Raw genomic sequence first — 18,768 nt, forward strand, 5'->3', positions numbered from 1 at the left:
GCAGGATGTAAGTAAGACCTATGCTTACTTGCAAACCTACAAGGTAACCTGCCACAGTTTCATGGACACTAACAGAAGACACGAGACCACTGGGTCAGAGATAAAGAACAGCTTACTACTCAAAGCAAGGCCATAGCCAGAGTATCATCAATTTTATGCTGCTTGACCAAGGCCTTGTTCCCACAGGGTGACATGAAAAGGGCCATATAATACTTGGACCCACCATGGATTCCTTTATAGGAGAGGAACCCTGGGCTTCGGGAACTAGAACTTTTTCTAATGGGCAGTAAGCATGATTCTCTTTGCTCTGGTGAGAGATATTATCTCTATCTTCCCATGCTATTTTCTACTTAAACATTTTTGAAATAATAGTCTTGGAACAAAGGCAGTCAGTGCTTCTGTTTGTACTCCCAACTATGACTAGTTGCATTTCCTTCAGAAGCTTCCTCCAGGGATCTGAGTTGCAGCCTGGGTCAATTAGAAACAGGATAATGGTAACTTTGGCTACTGCTACATGAGCCCCAGTTAGGAGAGTTCTCTAAGCACTGGGACTCAGAGTGGTAGTCCATGAATCAGCAGCATCTGGAAGCTTGTTGTACACCTAGAATCCCATTCTTACCCCTAGACCCAATGAATCATAATCTATTGTCACATGATCTCCAGGAGATTCATATGCACATTAAATTTTTTATAAGAACTGCTTTAACTCATTCTGGATGTAGATAACTCTAAACACCCAAGTAAATACCAGGGTATCTATGGCATAGTATTATGAAAAATGTCTGTAACTGGGGTGACCATATGTTCCCATTTATACTTGTTTTCCCAGGGAAGTTATTGAGGGTATCTCCTTTTACTTCCAAAAGCGTCCTCGTTTGAAAGATAAAGTATATAAAGGTTACACTGGGAGTTGTTTGGAGGAGCTGGCCTGGGGTGCAAGTATATGCCCTTGATGATGAAGGTACCCAAGAAGGATACATGTGTTTAGGGGAGGAAGATACTTGGAAAGAAGAAAATATAGATAGATAGATGATAGATAGCTAATGAAGTAAGGGCAGATCCCACATTGACCCCAGCATAGACATCAAATTCTTTGTTCAGTGATCATCCCTTGGCTTGCTTAGTATGGCAGTCCAATATTCTTAAGCTTGTCTGCCTGTCTTTCCTTTTTTCTTCTTTTGCCTTGCAGAAAATCCTTCCAATATCCACTATATTGAACAGCTGAGTGGACTGGATGAAACCTTCTCAGGAACAAGCCTACATCTCAGCACGTCCTTTTCCACAGGCACTGTCTTTTCTGGAAGCTTCTTGGATTCCCTCCTGGCCACAGTAAGTGCAACTAAGTGCAGCTTGCAGAGGGGAGAAAGGATGGTTCAAGCTTTGGGAAATAATGAGAATGCCTCACAATTCAGAGTTCTCTTTGATTTTCTGAAAAAGCTTGTTCACATACATTATTTCATCTTCACAACTACTTGGCAAACGAGGCCAAATTTTCACATTTTCAAGATTAAAAACGTATCTGGCCCTTAGAACCAGAACACTTGGTACCCGGAAGAATGAGCACATAAAAAGCAAAGTGCCCACCTTTTAGCTTCAATTACATCTTGGCAGACCAAGCTCTGGTTTCAGAGCTTAGAAGACACTGCTTTCTTTTGTCTCTAAAATATCCCCAACAGCTTATACAGAAATTTGCCATAAGGGGACATGGAGACCAAGGAAAAGCTTTGGCCTTTGGTGGTATGAGCTTCGTTCAGAGTTAAGCCCACCCTCCCTCCATGCTGCCCCACTCCTGGGGTATGGTTTTGATTACGCGGTTGCTCTTCAGCTCTCCGGTGCCCTTCAGCTTCTGAGCAGGTCCCTTGCCTTGGCCACGGTATTTCTGTAAGTGGCGCTGATCCACTGGGCGAATACCTACTCTGTGCAGGGCGCACTGTTCTAAGTGCCAGGAGTACAGCAATGATGAAACAGGCTAACATCTGTGCCCATGAGGAGCTCAGGCTCGTAGAGGAGAGTAACAGAAACATGATAAATGAGGAACATATGTGGCATGTCAGAGAGCTAGAAGACTAAGGCAATGTGAGATGAGAAATACAGGGTTTAGGAAAGGAGCTGAAAGTTGTAATAGTGTGCCTAGGGAGGGAAGGCAACACTGACATGGTGGCATGGCCGTCCAGCTACGGAGAAGAGAGCACACGCCATTCTGATCTTTGGGGAAGAGACACACTAGGCAGAGAGAAGAAGGGAAAAGGCAGTGAGCTGTAAGCACTCTTGGTTAAGTCAAGGAATTGGACCAAAACACAAAATCTATGCACAAAATCTATACATAGCCATTGGTAAATGGCTGCAAGAACTCCTCTGAAGGAAATCCTTGTTGTCTAAGACCTCCCAGACTCCTTCTCCCCATATTTTCCATGGAAGGGTTGCAACCTAGCTGAATAACAGTGTACAGATTCCCAGGTCTCTGAACAGTTTGATCAACTTGCAGCCTTCTGTAATTCCATGTGGAAGGGGCATCATTCCTGAACTGTGTGGATGCCTCAAAAGCACAGTTGGCACTTTTAGAGGAGTGTGGCTGGGCCACACGTGCTGCCCTCATAGTATTAGTGCCACTGGTCCTGAAGGGATTATGTTGCCTTGGGCTCTGCTTCCCTAAGCCTTGGGGATGGAGGGTGGTCCTCATAAACCCCATCAAGCTCTCAGAGAGATAAAACCATGTCAGTGATGGTTTAACATTGAGCATGTTGGTAGACAATGAATTTCCTAAAGGGTTAGGCAGCATTCAGCCTTAACTGAACCAGGAGTCAAGTCAGAAGACTTTTCTGGGAAGGTGGCTCTGTCAGGGAAAGAGTTTTATCACTGTCTGTCATTGATATGTTACTTTGCCAGTAATTAATGATTGGAATGTCAGGCAGGAGGTGACTTTAGATGAACTGGACCTGTCTGCAGGATACATTTTAAATGGGGTTAAGGTCCCCATTCTCCTCAGAGATCCCTAGATGGCAGGCAGCTTTGTGCCTTAAATTAAACTGGGGCCTTAATTAAACTCCACTGGCCCCCAGAGGTAGGAACAAAGTCACCAACTCTGTTTAGAGCTAGTGGGAAGGGCAGGATGGGCAGAGAAGAGCTGAGAGAGTAGACATAAAAATAAATGAGCACATAATGTCAACCAGCATAGCAAACACAAACTTGGTCATGGGAGCCAGCAGCTGGGCCTCTCCCCACTCACCATAGGTCCTGTGACCACACTGAGGAGCGGCACTGCCTCCGAGGGTAGCTTCAGATATTGTATCAGTGGGCTTCTCAGTGGGAGAGGATGATTTAGTCCTCCTAGAAAAGGAAATAAGCTATGTAAAAACTCAGGAGTCTTTCCCACAGTGAAGTCTGTAGGAGAGAGAAAATCCACACACTGTTCCTGATCCAGGGGAGAATCACACAAGGTCACAAGCATAACAATCGAGCTTCAGGGCAAACCTTTCTATCAAGGGGACTGGCTTGGGTCTTGACCCTCTGCATATCCATTTACCTAGTGGCATTCTGCCTCAGCTCTTGAATCCTTAATGATTCATGGCACAACAAAATGAACACACTTTAATACTATTTGGATCTCCAGTCCTAAATCCCTGGCCATGATGAGCTGAACTAGACCTTTGAAAATGATCAGGTCATACTGCCAACTCTTGATTCCCTTGTCCCTAGATCTGGTGCTACTGGGTCCACTTGGATCTCTAAAGGTGGGGGTGACTTTCCATTGTCCAGCCACACAGAAAGAAAGAGCCCACAGGCCAGGTTCGGGCCTCCAATTCTATCATCTTGAGTCTTCTGAGTATCATTTGATCTTGGCTGGCCTCCTGACCTTACATCTGGTCTCCTGGAATTGAGAGCAGTAGCCTCAGAGAAGAGACCATTTATCCTCTGGCACTGAAACATCTGGGAGCCACCACTGTGTAGCTGCAGCATACATGCGTCCATACTCCAGTTTCTTCTCTGTACATATTGGAGCACCAATATGGGAAAGAAAGGCAAAGCTCTTGGTCTTAAAGTTAGGACAGCAGTTGTGGGCTCCATGGTTATCACTACCTCTAACACATTCCCATGGAAGCTGCCACTAAGGATCACAGTTCTCTGCCTCCAGATCACACCCACAGGTCTTTTTCAACACAGACCTCAAGGCAACTTCTGCCAATAAATTTTCTTGTTGGAATAATATTAATAATCATAGCAACAGCTGTGATAGGAAGAGTAATTACATCTTTGAAGGACTTGCTTTGGACCAAAGTCTTTGCTACCTTGTTTAATTCTTCTTTCAACCCAAATAGGAGAATACAATTATGAGCCTCATTTTACAAATCAAGATTCCGAGGCTTAGCGGGAGAATGAAGTGCCACAATCACAGCCCTTACAGATGACAAACTGGTTTTTGAACCGCACTGTGTATGATTCCCAAGTTAGACCTCACTGTCACAGCCCGCTGTCCTTCCAGAAAGCTCTTTCTGTGATTATGCGTATCCTTCCAGTGCACTGATTTTCAAGTTTTGCTTAAAGGAACCTGCCCCCTGGGTGCTCAGTAGGTGCTGAACAGACAAGCAGGGAGGAGCCCAGGGTGCACCTACTCCATCATGCCCCCTGCCTGCACCTGTCTCTTCAATCAAAATGCCTGCTTTCCTCTGTGCTGTGTGTGAGGCTTCTCCCTAGGATTTGATGTGAAGTAGGATTTCCGTTGTTAAGAAGACTTAGAAAACCACTCCCTAAAAGTTAGAATATATGACCAACAGAGAGGGAGACATAAAATGAAAGGACCAGAATCCTTTTCTCTCTTCTAAGACAGATTTTCAGTTTCCAGTCAAGAGTCCTGTATGAGAAACAAGAGTCCACCATCCCGCCCCATTCTGCAATGTGCTTTTTGTCCCATAACTCCCCCCCCACCCGAAAGAACACCCTCCAGGGAGTTCTTCCAATGTGCTGCCCAGCTCAATGCACCAAGAGATCTGTTTTCCACTGCTGAATGGTCGGAAGTTATAATTAGAGGTCTGTTTCCTTGATGCCCACACCACACAGGAGTGTAAGGGGAAATATAGAAGCATTCAGAACAGACTCCCTCAGGAAAAAGTTAGTTATCACCTCATCCAAGTCAGAAACAAGATGAGATCACCAGTCTTGACTCCGACTTCTCCCCCTTTTTCTCCATTCCCCCTTAATAAATGCAAAGGAATGAATGTGCAAGAACAAAGCCTGAATGTTATTAAGTAATATATAAGTTGTGAGAGATACCACGGATTAGCTAAAAGTTAAGACACTTTGGGCTGCAACATTTTCTAACCCTGGGAGTCCAAATTTTAGTAAATCTGATTATATTAGAAACACTATCCAAGTTTAAAGGTCTTAAAATATTTGAAGCACATTTCAACTTTCGTATTTTCTTGAGAAAGAAAAAAGAAAAGGAAAGGAGGGGGGAAGGAAAGAAGGAAAGGAGGGAGGAAGGGAAGAAGGGGGGACGAAGGGAGGAAAAAAGAAAGAGATCAATACCATAGAACCCCGAATAATAAGAATATTAGCTGAGCTTATGGAGTAAGGGTGATATGTAAATCCTTTTATTTTCCCCAATATAGAATCGCAATCCTTTTGATGTCAAAACTGAAGAAATGATATATTCAAAATCTAAGCCTCTCTCAGTTAAATATGTAAAGTACATGTTTCCCTGGAGCCCTTGACACCAGGATAACCCTAGAATTTACACCTTTTCTTTAATCAGTGGAGAATTATTCTAACAGCATTACGTCTAATCACTCTGTACTATGGTCACTTGTTCTTAAACGGATTGTGGTTCAACCTGGATTTACATCCCCTGTTCATGCCTGGATTTCAGGGAGCTGATTCCATAAGCACACTTCTGGGTGATAGCAAAATGGAACAAAGAAGAAGTAAGGAGACCATCAGTCAGGGAATCCCTTCAGTCAGGGTGTTAGAAGGAAAAGGCATTTGAAGCCATCTTTTAACCTAAAAACTATTTTAAAACTTATTTTCCTGTTTCATATTGCTTATATTATTTCCCAGACCCTCTTGTCCCAATGGCTTCTACATTTTACCAGCAATATTTGTTTATTTGTTAAAAACTGACAGCCAATTGCAGTCAATATTCTTACAGTTGTTGAACACCTGCCTTGTTCAATGCACCCCTGAGGGCATGAATATTAAATACACAAAGTCTGCCCTTTGAAAGACCATATCATTTAAGGAAGTGCTGCCCCAGAGGGTAATCTAAGCACCAACCAGTGTCAGAACCACCAGAGGTGGCCTTTAAATTTCTGATTCCCACTCCTCTCTATACAGTCTGATCCACTAGATCTTGGATCCCAGAAATCTACACTCATGAATACCCTTCCAGGCGATCCCAATACATGAGAACAGAATTTCATAATGTGTGTGGTATATCTCATTTCATCCCACAAACAATGCTCAAAGATGGTACTGTCATGTCAACTTTAAAGGTTATAAAACTTTCTGAGAAAATACATCAGTTGTTCAAAGGTACTCAGTTAGGACATGGCAGCCCCAAGATTAAAAGTCAGGTATGTTTCATACAAACTCCTAACTATAAAATACAGAAGGATGAAATGGACCAAAAGCCAGTGTCTGTGGGATCGCCAAAAATTCTTTCTGATGAGACGACCAGCATAGAGTTTGCCAGTCAGAGGGCTTGATGAGTTATTGGTCAGATGTTCCAAAGTATGGAGGAGTGCATATGTAGCTTGAGCAGCAGATAGACTGTCGTGTGCTGCAGGGCATGATTAATGGAGGAGATGATCTTGGTTTCACAGCAAGGGTATGACATTTAAGGTTTGAGGAGGTGGGCGGCATGATTTGATTCATGTCCTAGAGAATCTCTCTGGAAACATTTTGAACATGAATTGCAAGTAAGAATAAAAACAATACAGGAAGACTAGCAAACAGGCCCCTATCATAATTCAGTCTGCAGAAGACAAGTCCCTGAATTTAGAGAAAGTGAATGGCAAAATTTCTATGACAGTAACAATTGAGGTCATTCCTAATCTTTTTCATAAAAACAAAAGTATTGACTTTTATATAGGTAATAGATAAACATGTAACTCCTCCTGTCTATTGGAGTAAAAGTCTAATTTAGATAAAACAAAATGTTGAAAATTTAAAACACTATGTATTCAGTAGATTTGGGAAAATCTAATGGGTAATATATTACAGTGCTATTTACATGTATGCCAATGCCTAGTTGACACTAAATATGGTAGGAATCCTTTGGGAAAGTATTTTAAGAAAATAGGGTTATTCAGACTCAAAGTAGTTGCAAAATAAGAAGATGTCCCACATGTCCTCCTTTGGTTTCATTTTGATGCCAAAGATTCCAAAACTCTATTAATTTATTCAACACCTACAATTTGTATAGTACACAAGAACTAGGGGAGACCTAAATATTAATAAGACCCAAGTCAATACCTGTCCTCATGTAGGTCACAATCAAAAGGAGGAGACCATCAGTCAGGGGATCCCTTCAGCCAGGACATTAGGAAGGAAAAGGCATTTGAAATCATCTTTTAACCTATTTAATATAAGTAGACTCACATCCAGAAGATTCAGTAACGGATGACAGTAATAGTATCAGTAGTCCCCTAAGGAAAAACCTATAGAAGTCACATTAAGTACATAGTTTTAAAAATATATTGATGATTATAAGGGTATCTGTGACCCAACATACTCCTCTGGTTATTTTTGGAAGAGGGGAAATCCTTGGTGTTAGCATCATTACCCATTTTCTTCTTGTGCCACAGTGTAAGCCAAGAAGGAGCAGGAACTGGGTCAGTGTTATTTTCTCTGTACTTTGCCTAACCCAGTGTCCTACCTGAACTGAGAGCTTTTTAGTTGATTTTAATAATGATGACAGACCCTGTTTTGCCTCACTGCGTCCATTTTAAACAACGATGCCCCCTAAGTCTGCAAGACTTTACATCTCCACAGTGTCTGTGCTCACTCTTCTGACTTTGCACGTGGCTTGTCCTTGCTTTCCAGGCCTTCTACAATTATCATGTCCTGGAATTACTTCAGATGCTGGTGACAGGAGGGATAAGTTCTCAAATGGAACAACACTTTGATAAGAGTGTCTGTGGGATGACAAACCATGGTACTTCACTGATGTCTGAAAGAATGCGGTGTAAACTGGGGATTCTGTCCTTAAATGAAACTATTTTGTCAGACATTAAAGTGAGTCTACTCTTATCATAATAAAGGTTCCCACTTCCTTACTACTCTGGGTTTCTGAAAATGATTCAGGCTCTTTGGGTTCCTAGATGGCTTAGAGCATAGAAATAATACCAAAAGCTAATAAAACTGTATATTCATAGAATATTTTAAAATTTAAAGTGCATTTTCATGTATCCTATTTATTTTTTTACAACAATTCCAGGACGTAAGTAAGGCAGGTATTATTATCCTCATCTTCCAGATAAAAAAATCCAAGTATGCAGAAAGCATCTGAGAAATACAACTTTGTACCTTAGCAAGTTTATTAATAATTATTATAACTAATATTTACTGAGCACGTTCCCTGTGCTTGTCTGCTTTGTTGTTGTTGTTTACTTAATCTGTCCAAGGATTTATATGGTAGGCATTGTTATTAATTGCACTGAACAGATCAAGAAACTGAGACTCAGAGAAACAAGGACTTGCCTGAGACCACATCGTGTCCCACTGGAAAAGCAGGGAACCCTCCAAGGCAGTCTGACCCAGGTTCTGCTCTCTCTTCCTATACCTGAACTGATAAAGAAATCTGAACATGTCAGTCTAAATCAGGCAAAGGGGTTCTGTGTTTGGGTCTAAGACTCTGATTGGGCTAGCCAGGGGAAAATGCTTGAATTTTCTAAGCCCACTGAGCTAGTGAGCAGTGGATTATGGCAAGGGGAAAAGGTCATTATGGCAAAGTCATGGGGCAGCTGTGTGTTTGGGCAATGACTAATGCAATGAGTAATGTACTTATCAGTGCCTTTTAGTCTAGCTTTGGTTGACATTACATTTAGCCCTTTACCAGTGTCTAGAACAGGACATTTTAAGGACATATTTTTTGTTTGTTCAGAGGACATCAGCAAAGCCCCCTTCACATGGAGCAGGCTCTTCCAGGTCTCTGCACCTGATATGTCCTGATAGATACTGCCAAAGAGGGAAAACCCCATGCTTCGTACATCTGAATTCCAGGTGCAAATAACATGGCAAAGTTCTCTTAGCACATTCTGGTCCTTTGTATTTCTGTGGTCCTGGGCTCCTCACCTGAGACTGACTTGTGAGTGATTATAAGCCCAGAACAACTGCTGCTGGCAACCCCTTGTCAGTATCAGAGGTGACAGTAGACTGGGCAACATTGCTCTCCTTCCTTTCTCTACTTGAATCTGGTCCTCACCTTGTTTTCTACCCTAGCGAATCACATAATGAGACAAATTGTTCTCATGTGACTTCATTGAATCCATTTGCTGCTGCTTTGACCCTGTTGTCTACCCATCATGCCCTTGTTGGCTATAGCCTGAGAGCAGTGTCAAGAGGAATGCTTGGGACTATAAACTGTCGTAGAGTAGGATGAGAAGATCACTCTCTGGAGGTCACTGAACATCCCAACCCATTATATAGATTGAAAACTGAATTTCCCAATCTTTTACTAATTGTTACTTCTTTAATGGTTACCAAAATAGCAATAGTAATAAAAACTAGATAACAGCATGCTATGTCATGCCCACAAGAGGCTATTGAAAGTCCACAGTGATAAAAATAATCACTGGGATTAGATGCTCAAAACTTATAAACCTAATTTCCTACTTAACACTTCCACCATAAAAGATATTTGGAAATGGCTTTTGGGTCCTCCAAACTTTTAGTTCAAGGAAAGACAATAGCTTTCCAGTAAGTGCTTGTTATTGCTTAATTAAAGTACCAACACACACATGTTTTTCTCTTTTCTCCCCAGCCAAGACAGACATTTGGGCAACTGTTCTGTGGCTCAATAGATAATTTTGGAATCCTGTGCCTTGGTTTATACCGCATGATAGATGAAGAGGAGAACAAGCCGGAACAAAATAGGGGAGTATGCTTGCTCGGAGAGTGCTACCCTTCTATCCAAACATAAGAACCGAAGTTACTTTATTCAATATGAAAGAGAAGTCCAGAGATCAGGGTTCATAATTACAAAGAAGGGCCCAGGGGAAGCAGACAGTGATGTAGGAAGAAGGAACCTGGGTATAAATAACATGAATGAACTGATGATCTGGCTAATATTGACCGTGTAAGGAGAATGGTGTCTGTGTCTCCAGTGAAATGTGAGATGTAGACCCAGACTTTAAATCGGGATTCTTTTGTAACTTACCCCTCATCCATGTCCATGTGACTTTTTAAAAAGTTTTATTTATTTATTTATATTATGTTCAGTCAACTCACCTATATCATTAGATCTTGATGTAGTGTTCAACAATTCATTAATTGAATATAACACCCAGTGCTTATCCCATGTGCCCTCTTTAATATCTATCACCCAGTCACCCCATCTCCTCACTCCGCTTCCTTTTGTAGCCCTCAGTTTGGTTCCTGAAGTCCAGAGTCTTTTATGGTTTGTCTCCCTCTCTGATTTCTTTCCATTCAGGCTTCCCTCCCTTCCCCTATGCTCCTCTGATCTATTCCTTATGTTCCACATATGAGTGAAACCATATGATAATTGTCAGACCCGAGCCTGACTTATTTCACTTAGTATAATCCCCTCCAGTTCCAGCCATGTCAATGCAAATAGTAAGTATTCATTCTTTCTGATGGATGTGTAATATTCCATCGTACAAATGGACCACATCTTCTTTATCCATTCGTCTGTTGAAGGACATCTCAGCTCCTTCTACAGTTTGGCTATTCTGGACATTGCTGTTATGAACATTGGGGTGCATGTGCTCCTTCTTTTTACTACATCTGTATTTTTGGGTAAATACCTAGTAGTGCAATTGGTGGATCATAGTATAGCTCTATTTTTAATGTCTTGAGTTTCCATACTGTTTTCAAGAGTGGCTGTATCAGCTTATCTCTGAGACTTCTTAAAGGTGAAAGCCACTGTCCCACATTGGAAAGATTTATTTGTTTTCTGTTGGACTCATTGGGTAAATATTTATTGACTGCCTCATTTCTAGCCCACTGTGTTTTACACATATAAATTATGGGAGTGATATGCTCAGATTTCAGTTGAAAGAGCAATCTGACCACAGTGTAGGAGAACATAAAGGAAATGCATGTGGAGAGGAGGGGGAAAGAGAGTGTGCAATCTACAGAAAACACAATAATATATGTCCAAACTAAGATCCTCACAGTGGGATTGGACAGGATTCAGTAGAAGAAGGAGAAATTAAGAGAGAGTGGAGGAAGATTGAAGGAAACTTGTTCTCCTTTCTGAGGGGAACAAAACCAAGATACTCAAAGTGGGGTAGTCTTTTTTTTTAAGATTTTATTTATTTATTTGACACACAGAGATCAAAAGTACGCAGAGAGGCAGGTGGAGAGAGAGGAGGAAATAGGCTCCCTGCTGAGCAGAAAGCCTGACACAGGGCTCGATCCCAGGACCCTGGGATCATGACCCGAGCCAAAGGCAGAGGCTTTAACCCACTGAGCCACCCAGGCGCCCCTAAAGTGAGGTAGTCTTGAATGGAAAGAAGACTTTTCTACTCATCAGAGAAAGGAAGGAAAAGAATGTGTGCCAAGGCAAACATAGCCATAGGTGAAGGCTGTACTCAAAGGAATTTGTATGTAACACCAGAATTTCTCTGTGAAGTATAGGCATAGCCATTGATGAGATGATAGTGGCACCAGAGTTTGAAAGAAAAAGTGTTCTAAGTGCCAGAGACCTAAATAAACATGGAGGTCTATAGATGACACCAGTGAATCGAGAGGGAAGGTGATACGGCTATAGAGCATTAATCACAAAGACGTTGAGGGAGCAGTGATGTTCTGGAAGCAGCACTACAAAGCATGAATGATGCTGGTTTCTCTCTCTCTCTCTCTCTCTCTCTCTCTGCCTGAACTCCATGCCCTTGCTCCAACACCTCCAAAAAAACCCATGGAGCTCTGTAATTGGGAGAATGTGCAGCCTATACTTGAGAGGACCCCAGGAAGGAAATGATATTTCTGTTTCAAAGGGAGTATTTGACTATAGTAGGTCTTGCTCAAACTATTATAGACATTACAGGGGATTCAGTGAGAAAGATATAAGGGGGAAGATTATTCAGCAAAATGAGGTCAGAGGTGCTTTCAGATGGTTGTTCTGTAAAGAAGAGGTGACCATTTGGGGCAGTGATGAAGAAATGCAGGATAAAAACCATGAAAGTTTATTCTGCCTCAGTGTTCTGACCTGAATGCTGGTGTGTTAATTAATTACCTCACATTATTGAGGATTTGTCATGTGCCTGATACGGGGCTAAGAAATCCTGCTTCCCTAGGAAGTCGTCTTATGCAGTCCAGGCTCTTGGTGTTCTTTAAGACTCATTGACATTCACTATTTGCTTACTAGTCAAGGTTTCAAATAAAACTTCAGTTTAATATTCTTCCCCCTCACACTGGACACTCTACATTGTGAAAGTTGGTGGCATAAGTATTAGGGTAAGCCTAAGGTAGAACTGAAAAAGCTGGAAGTATGTAATATTCTGATTTCAATAAATCTTGGCCAAGTGCTCAATATAGGGATGACTGAATTCATTAGAGTAGTCGATATTAAAAGCAGGGAAACCTGGAGTCCAAAAGACCATTAGACATCAGTCAGTCCATATCTCTATCTATCCCTCTCCCATTAAAATGTTGAACAAATCAAGGCCCAAGGAAGGGAGATGCCATGCCAAACCCAGGTCAGAGATTCTTGGGTTCGGAGGCAGGAATGAATGTTAGTCTCCCGGTTACTAGTCTAGGACTTCTGTTGCCATGTGCCAGAAGTATTTACTCTTAATAAGAAACCAATGAAGCCAAGCAGAACCAAAAAACATTTCCTCCTCTGGCCCAGCAGAAAGACTTTCTTGTTTGGGCCTTTGCCTGCAGCCACAACTGTCCCGGCTGCAGAGGCTCCAGAGTCATCTTTGGCTTTTCTTACAGGTTTGTGATCACCCGGCCATCCAATACTTTTAAGCTCCTGCCCTCGGATCTTGTGTTTTGTGCCATCCCTTTCAGCACTTCTTGTTACAAATTGGATACTACATCTCCAAGTCCATATGAAACGATAAATATAGTGCGAACATCAGAGAAACCTACAAACACAAATCATTTTTCTACCATTAACCCAGTCAGTCAGACAACACCACAACCTTTGACGACATCCGTTCATTATTTGGAGCCAAAAACTATTTCCATTAGTGATTCTAAGCAAACTGTATTGACTCAGAGCAGAAAACTACCATCCCAGACATATTTAGGTGAAACTGAAACCACAAGAGAAAATGGGAAGGAAAAAATGAAGGAAAGCACAGAGGAGAATGCCCCTGCTTCTTCAAAACCAAACTAAGGCCTGTTGATATTCTCCACAAGCTCACTACTTATAAAGCATCTCCAGAGATGGTGACTTTGAACAGGAAAATAAAAATGGAAGCATGCCACTTCTGTGCCCATTGATTAGTGGTAGATCAGCAAACCCACAGTGGGGAGAGACAAAAGTCTGATCCAATCCCACTGGATCTAGAGTGATAAATAAAGAAATGCATGATGAATGCTCTGTAAGGAAAGTTCATTGCTCTGTGTCTGTTGTCCCTCAAGCAGGAAACATGTTAGACTGAGCTGTGTTAAAGAGGTCCTTCAGTACTTGTTGGGTTCATCCGGTCAGGGTATATAAGCCATCAAGATTAAAAAAAAAAAAATGAGGAGGACTTAGACACAGGAGATGAGAAATAAAGAATCTTACATTCTTTATCCTCAAGCAGGCAAATAGTAAGCTAGTGTATTATCTCCTTCTTTTATTCCCCACTCATTTTCTTTCTTCATCTCTTTCTATAGAAGGTGAGAAAGATCAGATGGGGAGATGTTGGTTTGAATTGGAAACCAGTCTGCATATAACTAAGACCAGCACAAGAATGGATATTAGAGTATCCTGGGATGGGGTGCCTAGGTAAAGTCAGGTAGACAGATATAGACGGCCTCCCAAATTCCCTAATCTGAGAATAAATACCTCATTGCATAAAAGGTATAAAACATCTCCCCATGTTCCAAAATGAACCATTTACTCCCAATGGGTGATTTGTAAGCAACACCTTCTTGTGTGACCGATACAACACAAGTAAAAGGGAAGACAAAAGAAAATAATGAATCACATTTCTAATACATTATTTTAAATAATGTTTATGATGTCCTTGACATTTTTAACAACATATTTTCTTATTTAGTATTATTACCTCCATTTTACAAAGGAAGAAACTATGTCACAAATAGGGTTGCTGGATAAAAGGAAGGGGTACCCAATTAAATTTGAATTTCAGATAATGAGTAAATTTTTAGTATGAGTGCATCCAAATTAGTATACTTTGCTAGCAACTGATCACATCAACATTTAAACCTGATTGAGTTAACTCTAGCACTTACAGACATTCAGCATCTAAGCACACAAATAAATGAAGCAAAGCTAAAAGAAAAACAAAACCCTCTGGGGCACCTGGGTGGCTCAGTGGGTTAAGCCTCTGCCTTCAGCTCAGGTCATGATCTCAGGGTCCTGAGATCGAGCCCTGCATCGGGCTCTCTGCTCTATGGGGAGCCTGCCCCCACCCCCATGCCGCCTGCCTCTCTGACTACTTGTGATCTCCCTCTCTGTCAAATAAATAAATAAAATCTTAAAAAAAAAAAAAGAAAAAAACAAAAACAAAATACTCATCCACAGAAAATAAAATTTTATATTAGTTAAGCTTTGGTCGTAATAAAATCCACTCAGCCTATGTGGGGGAAAAAGGGAGTCATTGTAAGGAAAGTTGTCAGAAACCAATGAAATTCTTTTTTTTTCCCCCCCTTGCTCTTTTAAGCTTACCTGAGTCTTCTTCATCTTTCACTTTTTACAGACTTCTGTTTGTTTTTCATTATACGTGGCAAAATATATTTGCTTGTAATTCCACATTTATAGGTAGAGTTATAGATACATCAAAGATTTCATTGGCCTATCTCTGAACCTCAGATTCTAATTTCTGAAAGAAGATATGTAAGTGGGGTCAACTTTGGCTACCCTAGTGGGGTCTCCCCAGCTATCAGTGGCTGAGGAGCAGAGTGCCCCTGATGAAGGACTTGTCCTCAGGGAAGAAGAGGAAGATGGTTCATTGTCTGGGAAGACATTCTACCAAACATCTACTGCAAAGGCAGTATCATTCCTTTCCCTATTCACTGGGTCATTTTATACACATAGCAGTGTTTATTTCTATTTAATAGAAACAAAATATTCCTGAGAAAGAAAAATGGAGATTAGGCCTATGTTTACTTAAAATCCACAAGTCTGCTGTACACATATCAACCAATCTGATTAGCATCTCAATCAGTTCTCCAAAGTAAAAGGGCATATCACAAATGATCTCATTTCCAAAACAACAGAGAAATCAGAATGAGCAATTCTTTATTTTTCAGTATTTTAGGGGATTGGGTAACAGAAATGTGACTAAAGAAATATAGAGGTGTTTACACTATCATCAACGTTTGAGTACTTATATTGCCAGTCTTGATAAATAAAATTGTCAGAATACCCCTAAACTCATGTGCAAAGTGATTCCATAACTCCAGAAGGAAACACTTCACTTATAAATGGCAACATTTTCTAACAATTTTATTTATTTATTTGAGAGATAGAATGAGAGAGAGAGCATGAGAGGGGGAAGGGCAGAGGGAGAAGGAGACCCTTTGCTGAGCAGGTAGCCCGATGTGGGGCTGGATCCCAGAACTCCAGGAACATGACCCGGGCTGAAAGCAGTCGCTCAACCAACTGAGACACCCAGGTGCCCCTAATTGGCAACATTTTAATACAAGTCACAACACTAGATCCGTTGGCAATATAGTGGATTCTTAATTCATAATGATTGTTCAGACCTTTATTTTATTGAAGTATGGTTGACACACAGTATTACAATAGTTGCAGGTGTACAATATAGTAATTCACCCCTTTCTCCCATCCCTCTCCATTCTGACAACCACCAGTTCTCTGTATTAATGGGTCCATTTTGACTTTGTTCATTTATTTTGTTTTCCTTATTAAAATGCAAGTGAAATCATATGGTATTTGTCTTTGTCTGACTTATTTCACTTAGCATGAAACCCTCTAGGACCATCAAACTTATCACGAATGGCAAGACCTCATTTTTTTCTTTTTTTTTTTTTTTGGTGACTGAGTAATATTCCTGTGTGTGTGTGTGTACCCATATACACCACATCTTCTTTATTCATTCATCTCTTGATAGACACCTGGGCTGTTTTTTTATCTTGACTATTTAAATAATGCTGCAATAAACATGGGGTCCATATATCTTTTTGGATTAATGTTTTTATTTTCTTTAGGTAGATATTCAGTAGTGGAATTACTGGATTATAGGGTATTTCTATTTGTAATTTTTTGAGGAAACTCTACACTGTTTTCTACAGTGGCTATGCTGATTTACTATATTGACTAAATCTTACCAACAGTGTATGAGGGTTCCTTTTTCTCCACATATTCATCAACACTTGTTATTCCTTGTCTTTTTGATAATAAGAATTATGACAGGTGTTAGGTGATATCGCATTATGGTTTGATTTGCATTTCCCTGATGATTAGTGATTTTGAGTATCTTTTCATGTGTGTGTTGGCCGTCTGAATGTCTTCTTTGGAAAAATGTCTATTCAGGTCCTCTGCCCATTTTTTACCTGGATTATTTGGATTTTTTATGGTGAATTGTATACTTTATATATTTTTAATATTAACCCCTTCTCAGATATGTCATTTGCAAAGATCTTCTTCTATTCAGTAGGTTGCTTTTTTGTTTTGTTGATGATTTCCTTCACTGTGCCAAAGATTCTTATTTGGATGTAGTCCCAATAGTTTTTCTTTTTGTTTCTCTTGCCTGAGGAGACCTATCTAGAAAGATGTTGCTCTGACCATTATCAAAGAGCTTACTGTGTATATTTTCGTCTAGAGGTATTATGGTCTCAGATCTCACATTTAGGTCTTTAATTCATTTTGACTTTGTTTTTGTGTATATGGCATAATAAAGTGTTTCAGTTTCATTCTTTTGCATGTAGGTGTCCAGTTTTCCCAGAACCATTTATCAGAGATGCTTTCTTTCATTTTATAGTCTTGCCTCTTTTAACATAGATTGATCATACAAGTGTCGGTTTATTTCTGGGCTTTCTATTTTGTTCCTTTTATCTGAACGTTTCTTTTTTTCTGCCTATACTGTGTTGTTTAGATTATTGTAGCTTTGTAGTGTACCTTGAAATCTGGAATTGTGATACCTCCAGCTTTGTTTTCCTTTCTCAAGATTGCTTTGGCTATTCACACTCTTCAGTGGTTCCATACAAATTTTAGTGTTATTTGCTCTAATTCTATGAAAAATGCTATTGGTATTTTGATAAGGGTTGAATTAAATTTGTAGATTTCTTTGAATAGTACAGACATTTTAACACTATTCTTCCAACATGAGCATGGAATATCTTCCCATTTGTTTGTATCATCACCAGTTTCCTTCATCAATGTTTTATGGTTTTGGGAATATAGGTCTTTCACTCCTTTAATGATTGTTCAATTCCTATTTATAGAAGAACTGATATGAAGACAAGAGAAAATATGCAAGGAAACTAACAATTCATAAACAATATGTAGGCCAGTAGTTTCTAAGTTCTTTTTAGGCTTTGACTCTTTTGAAAATTGGACGAAGTTACATCCTTCCTCCCCAGAAAACTATTATGTCTGTATATTCCACAAAATTCATCATATAAGTGGGAGGGAGATCATGGATCACCCTATAGTCTATCTATTGTCTTCCCTAATTCCTTTTATGGACCTTCTACAACCACTGGAGTAGTCACCAGAAAGAACCACCAGAAAGAAAGTCACCAGAGGGCAGGGGAATCAGGAGACATGAGTACTTGTTTTAGCTATCTCATTAAACACTTAGGGTCTCCAAGAGAGATTTTAAGAGAATTTGCCCAGCAAATTCATAAAAGTTTCCTTCACTTTCCCAGCTCACTTTACTTTTTTATAAAAACAGAAAGTTGAACTAGAGGATTTTGAACATTACATCTGTATTTATTCATACTAGAAAAGAATTAAACATATTGATGTGATAAAGAATATGGTGATCAGAGACCACTGAAGGGTGGGAAGGATCCCAAGGAAACACAGTTTTAGGAAAGGGAAGTTGGCATGTTCAAGAAAAGAAAGCAATCCAGTATGTTTAGAGTATAGTGAATAAACCACAGGAAGAGTTACATGAGGTGATATTGAAAAAATAGGCAGGATCTGATTAAGTAAGAGTCTTAGACCATGAGAAACAGATTACATTTTATTCTAAGTACACTAAGAAGCTCTTTAACAATTTTAAATAATAGAATGTGTTTTCATTTATATTTTGAAAGATTACTCTGACACTTAAGGTTCCAACAGTGTGACTAATTGAATTCAAATGGATTTTCTCCCTTCTACAAATACTCAGAAATGCTAGGTAAATTTTAACAGAATTTTTAAACATTCAGCAGTTTTTTGAAAGAAGTGGAAATTTACAGCCAGAAACAAGTGGGAGGCCATAGTCAGAGAGAGTG

General features: G+C 40.2%; 1 protein-coding gene across 1 annotated transcript in view; it reads left to right on the forward strand.

Moving 5' to 3' along the window:
• LOC111144610 (potassium calcium-activated channel subfamily U member 1) overlaps nucleotides 1–13,522 on the forward strand; it is a 150,025-nt gene extending 136,503 nt beyond the window's left edge. The window contains exons 24-27 of the mRNA XM_022498994.1: nucleotides 1,190–1,329; nucleotides 8,038–8,229; nucleotides 9,977–10,110; nucleotides 13,117–13,522. Coding sequence (XP_022354702.1) covers nucleotides 1,190–1,329; nucleotides 8,038–8,229; nucleotides 9,977–10,110; nucleotides 13,117–13,522 — 872 coding nt within the window. The remainder of the gene's footprint in view (nucleotides 1–1,189; nucleotides 1,330–8,037; nucleotides 8,230–9,976; nucleotides 10,111–13,116) is intronic.
• The last annotated feature ends 5,246 nt before the right edge of the window (nucleotides 13,523–18,768 follow it).

This window comes from Enhydra lutris, unplaced genomic scaffold, assembly GCF_002288905.1.
Source record: "Enhydra lutris kenyoni isolate GAN:26980312 unplaced genomic scaffold, ASM228890v2 scaffoldscaffold11, whole genome shotgun sequence".
Lineage (NCBI taxonomy): Eukaryota > Metazoa > Chordata > Mammalia > Carnivora > Mustelidae > Enhydra > Enhydra lutris.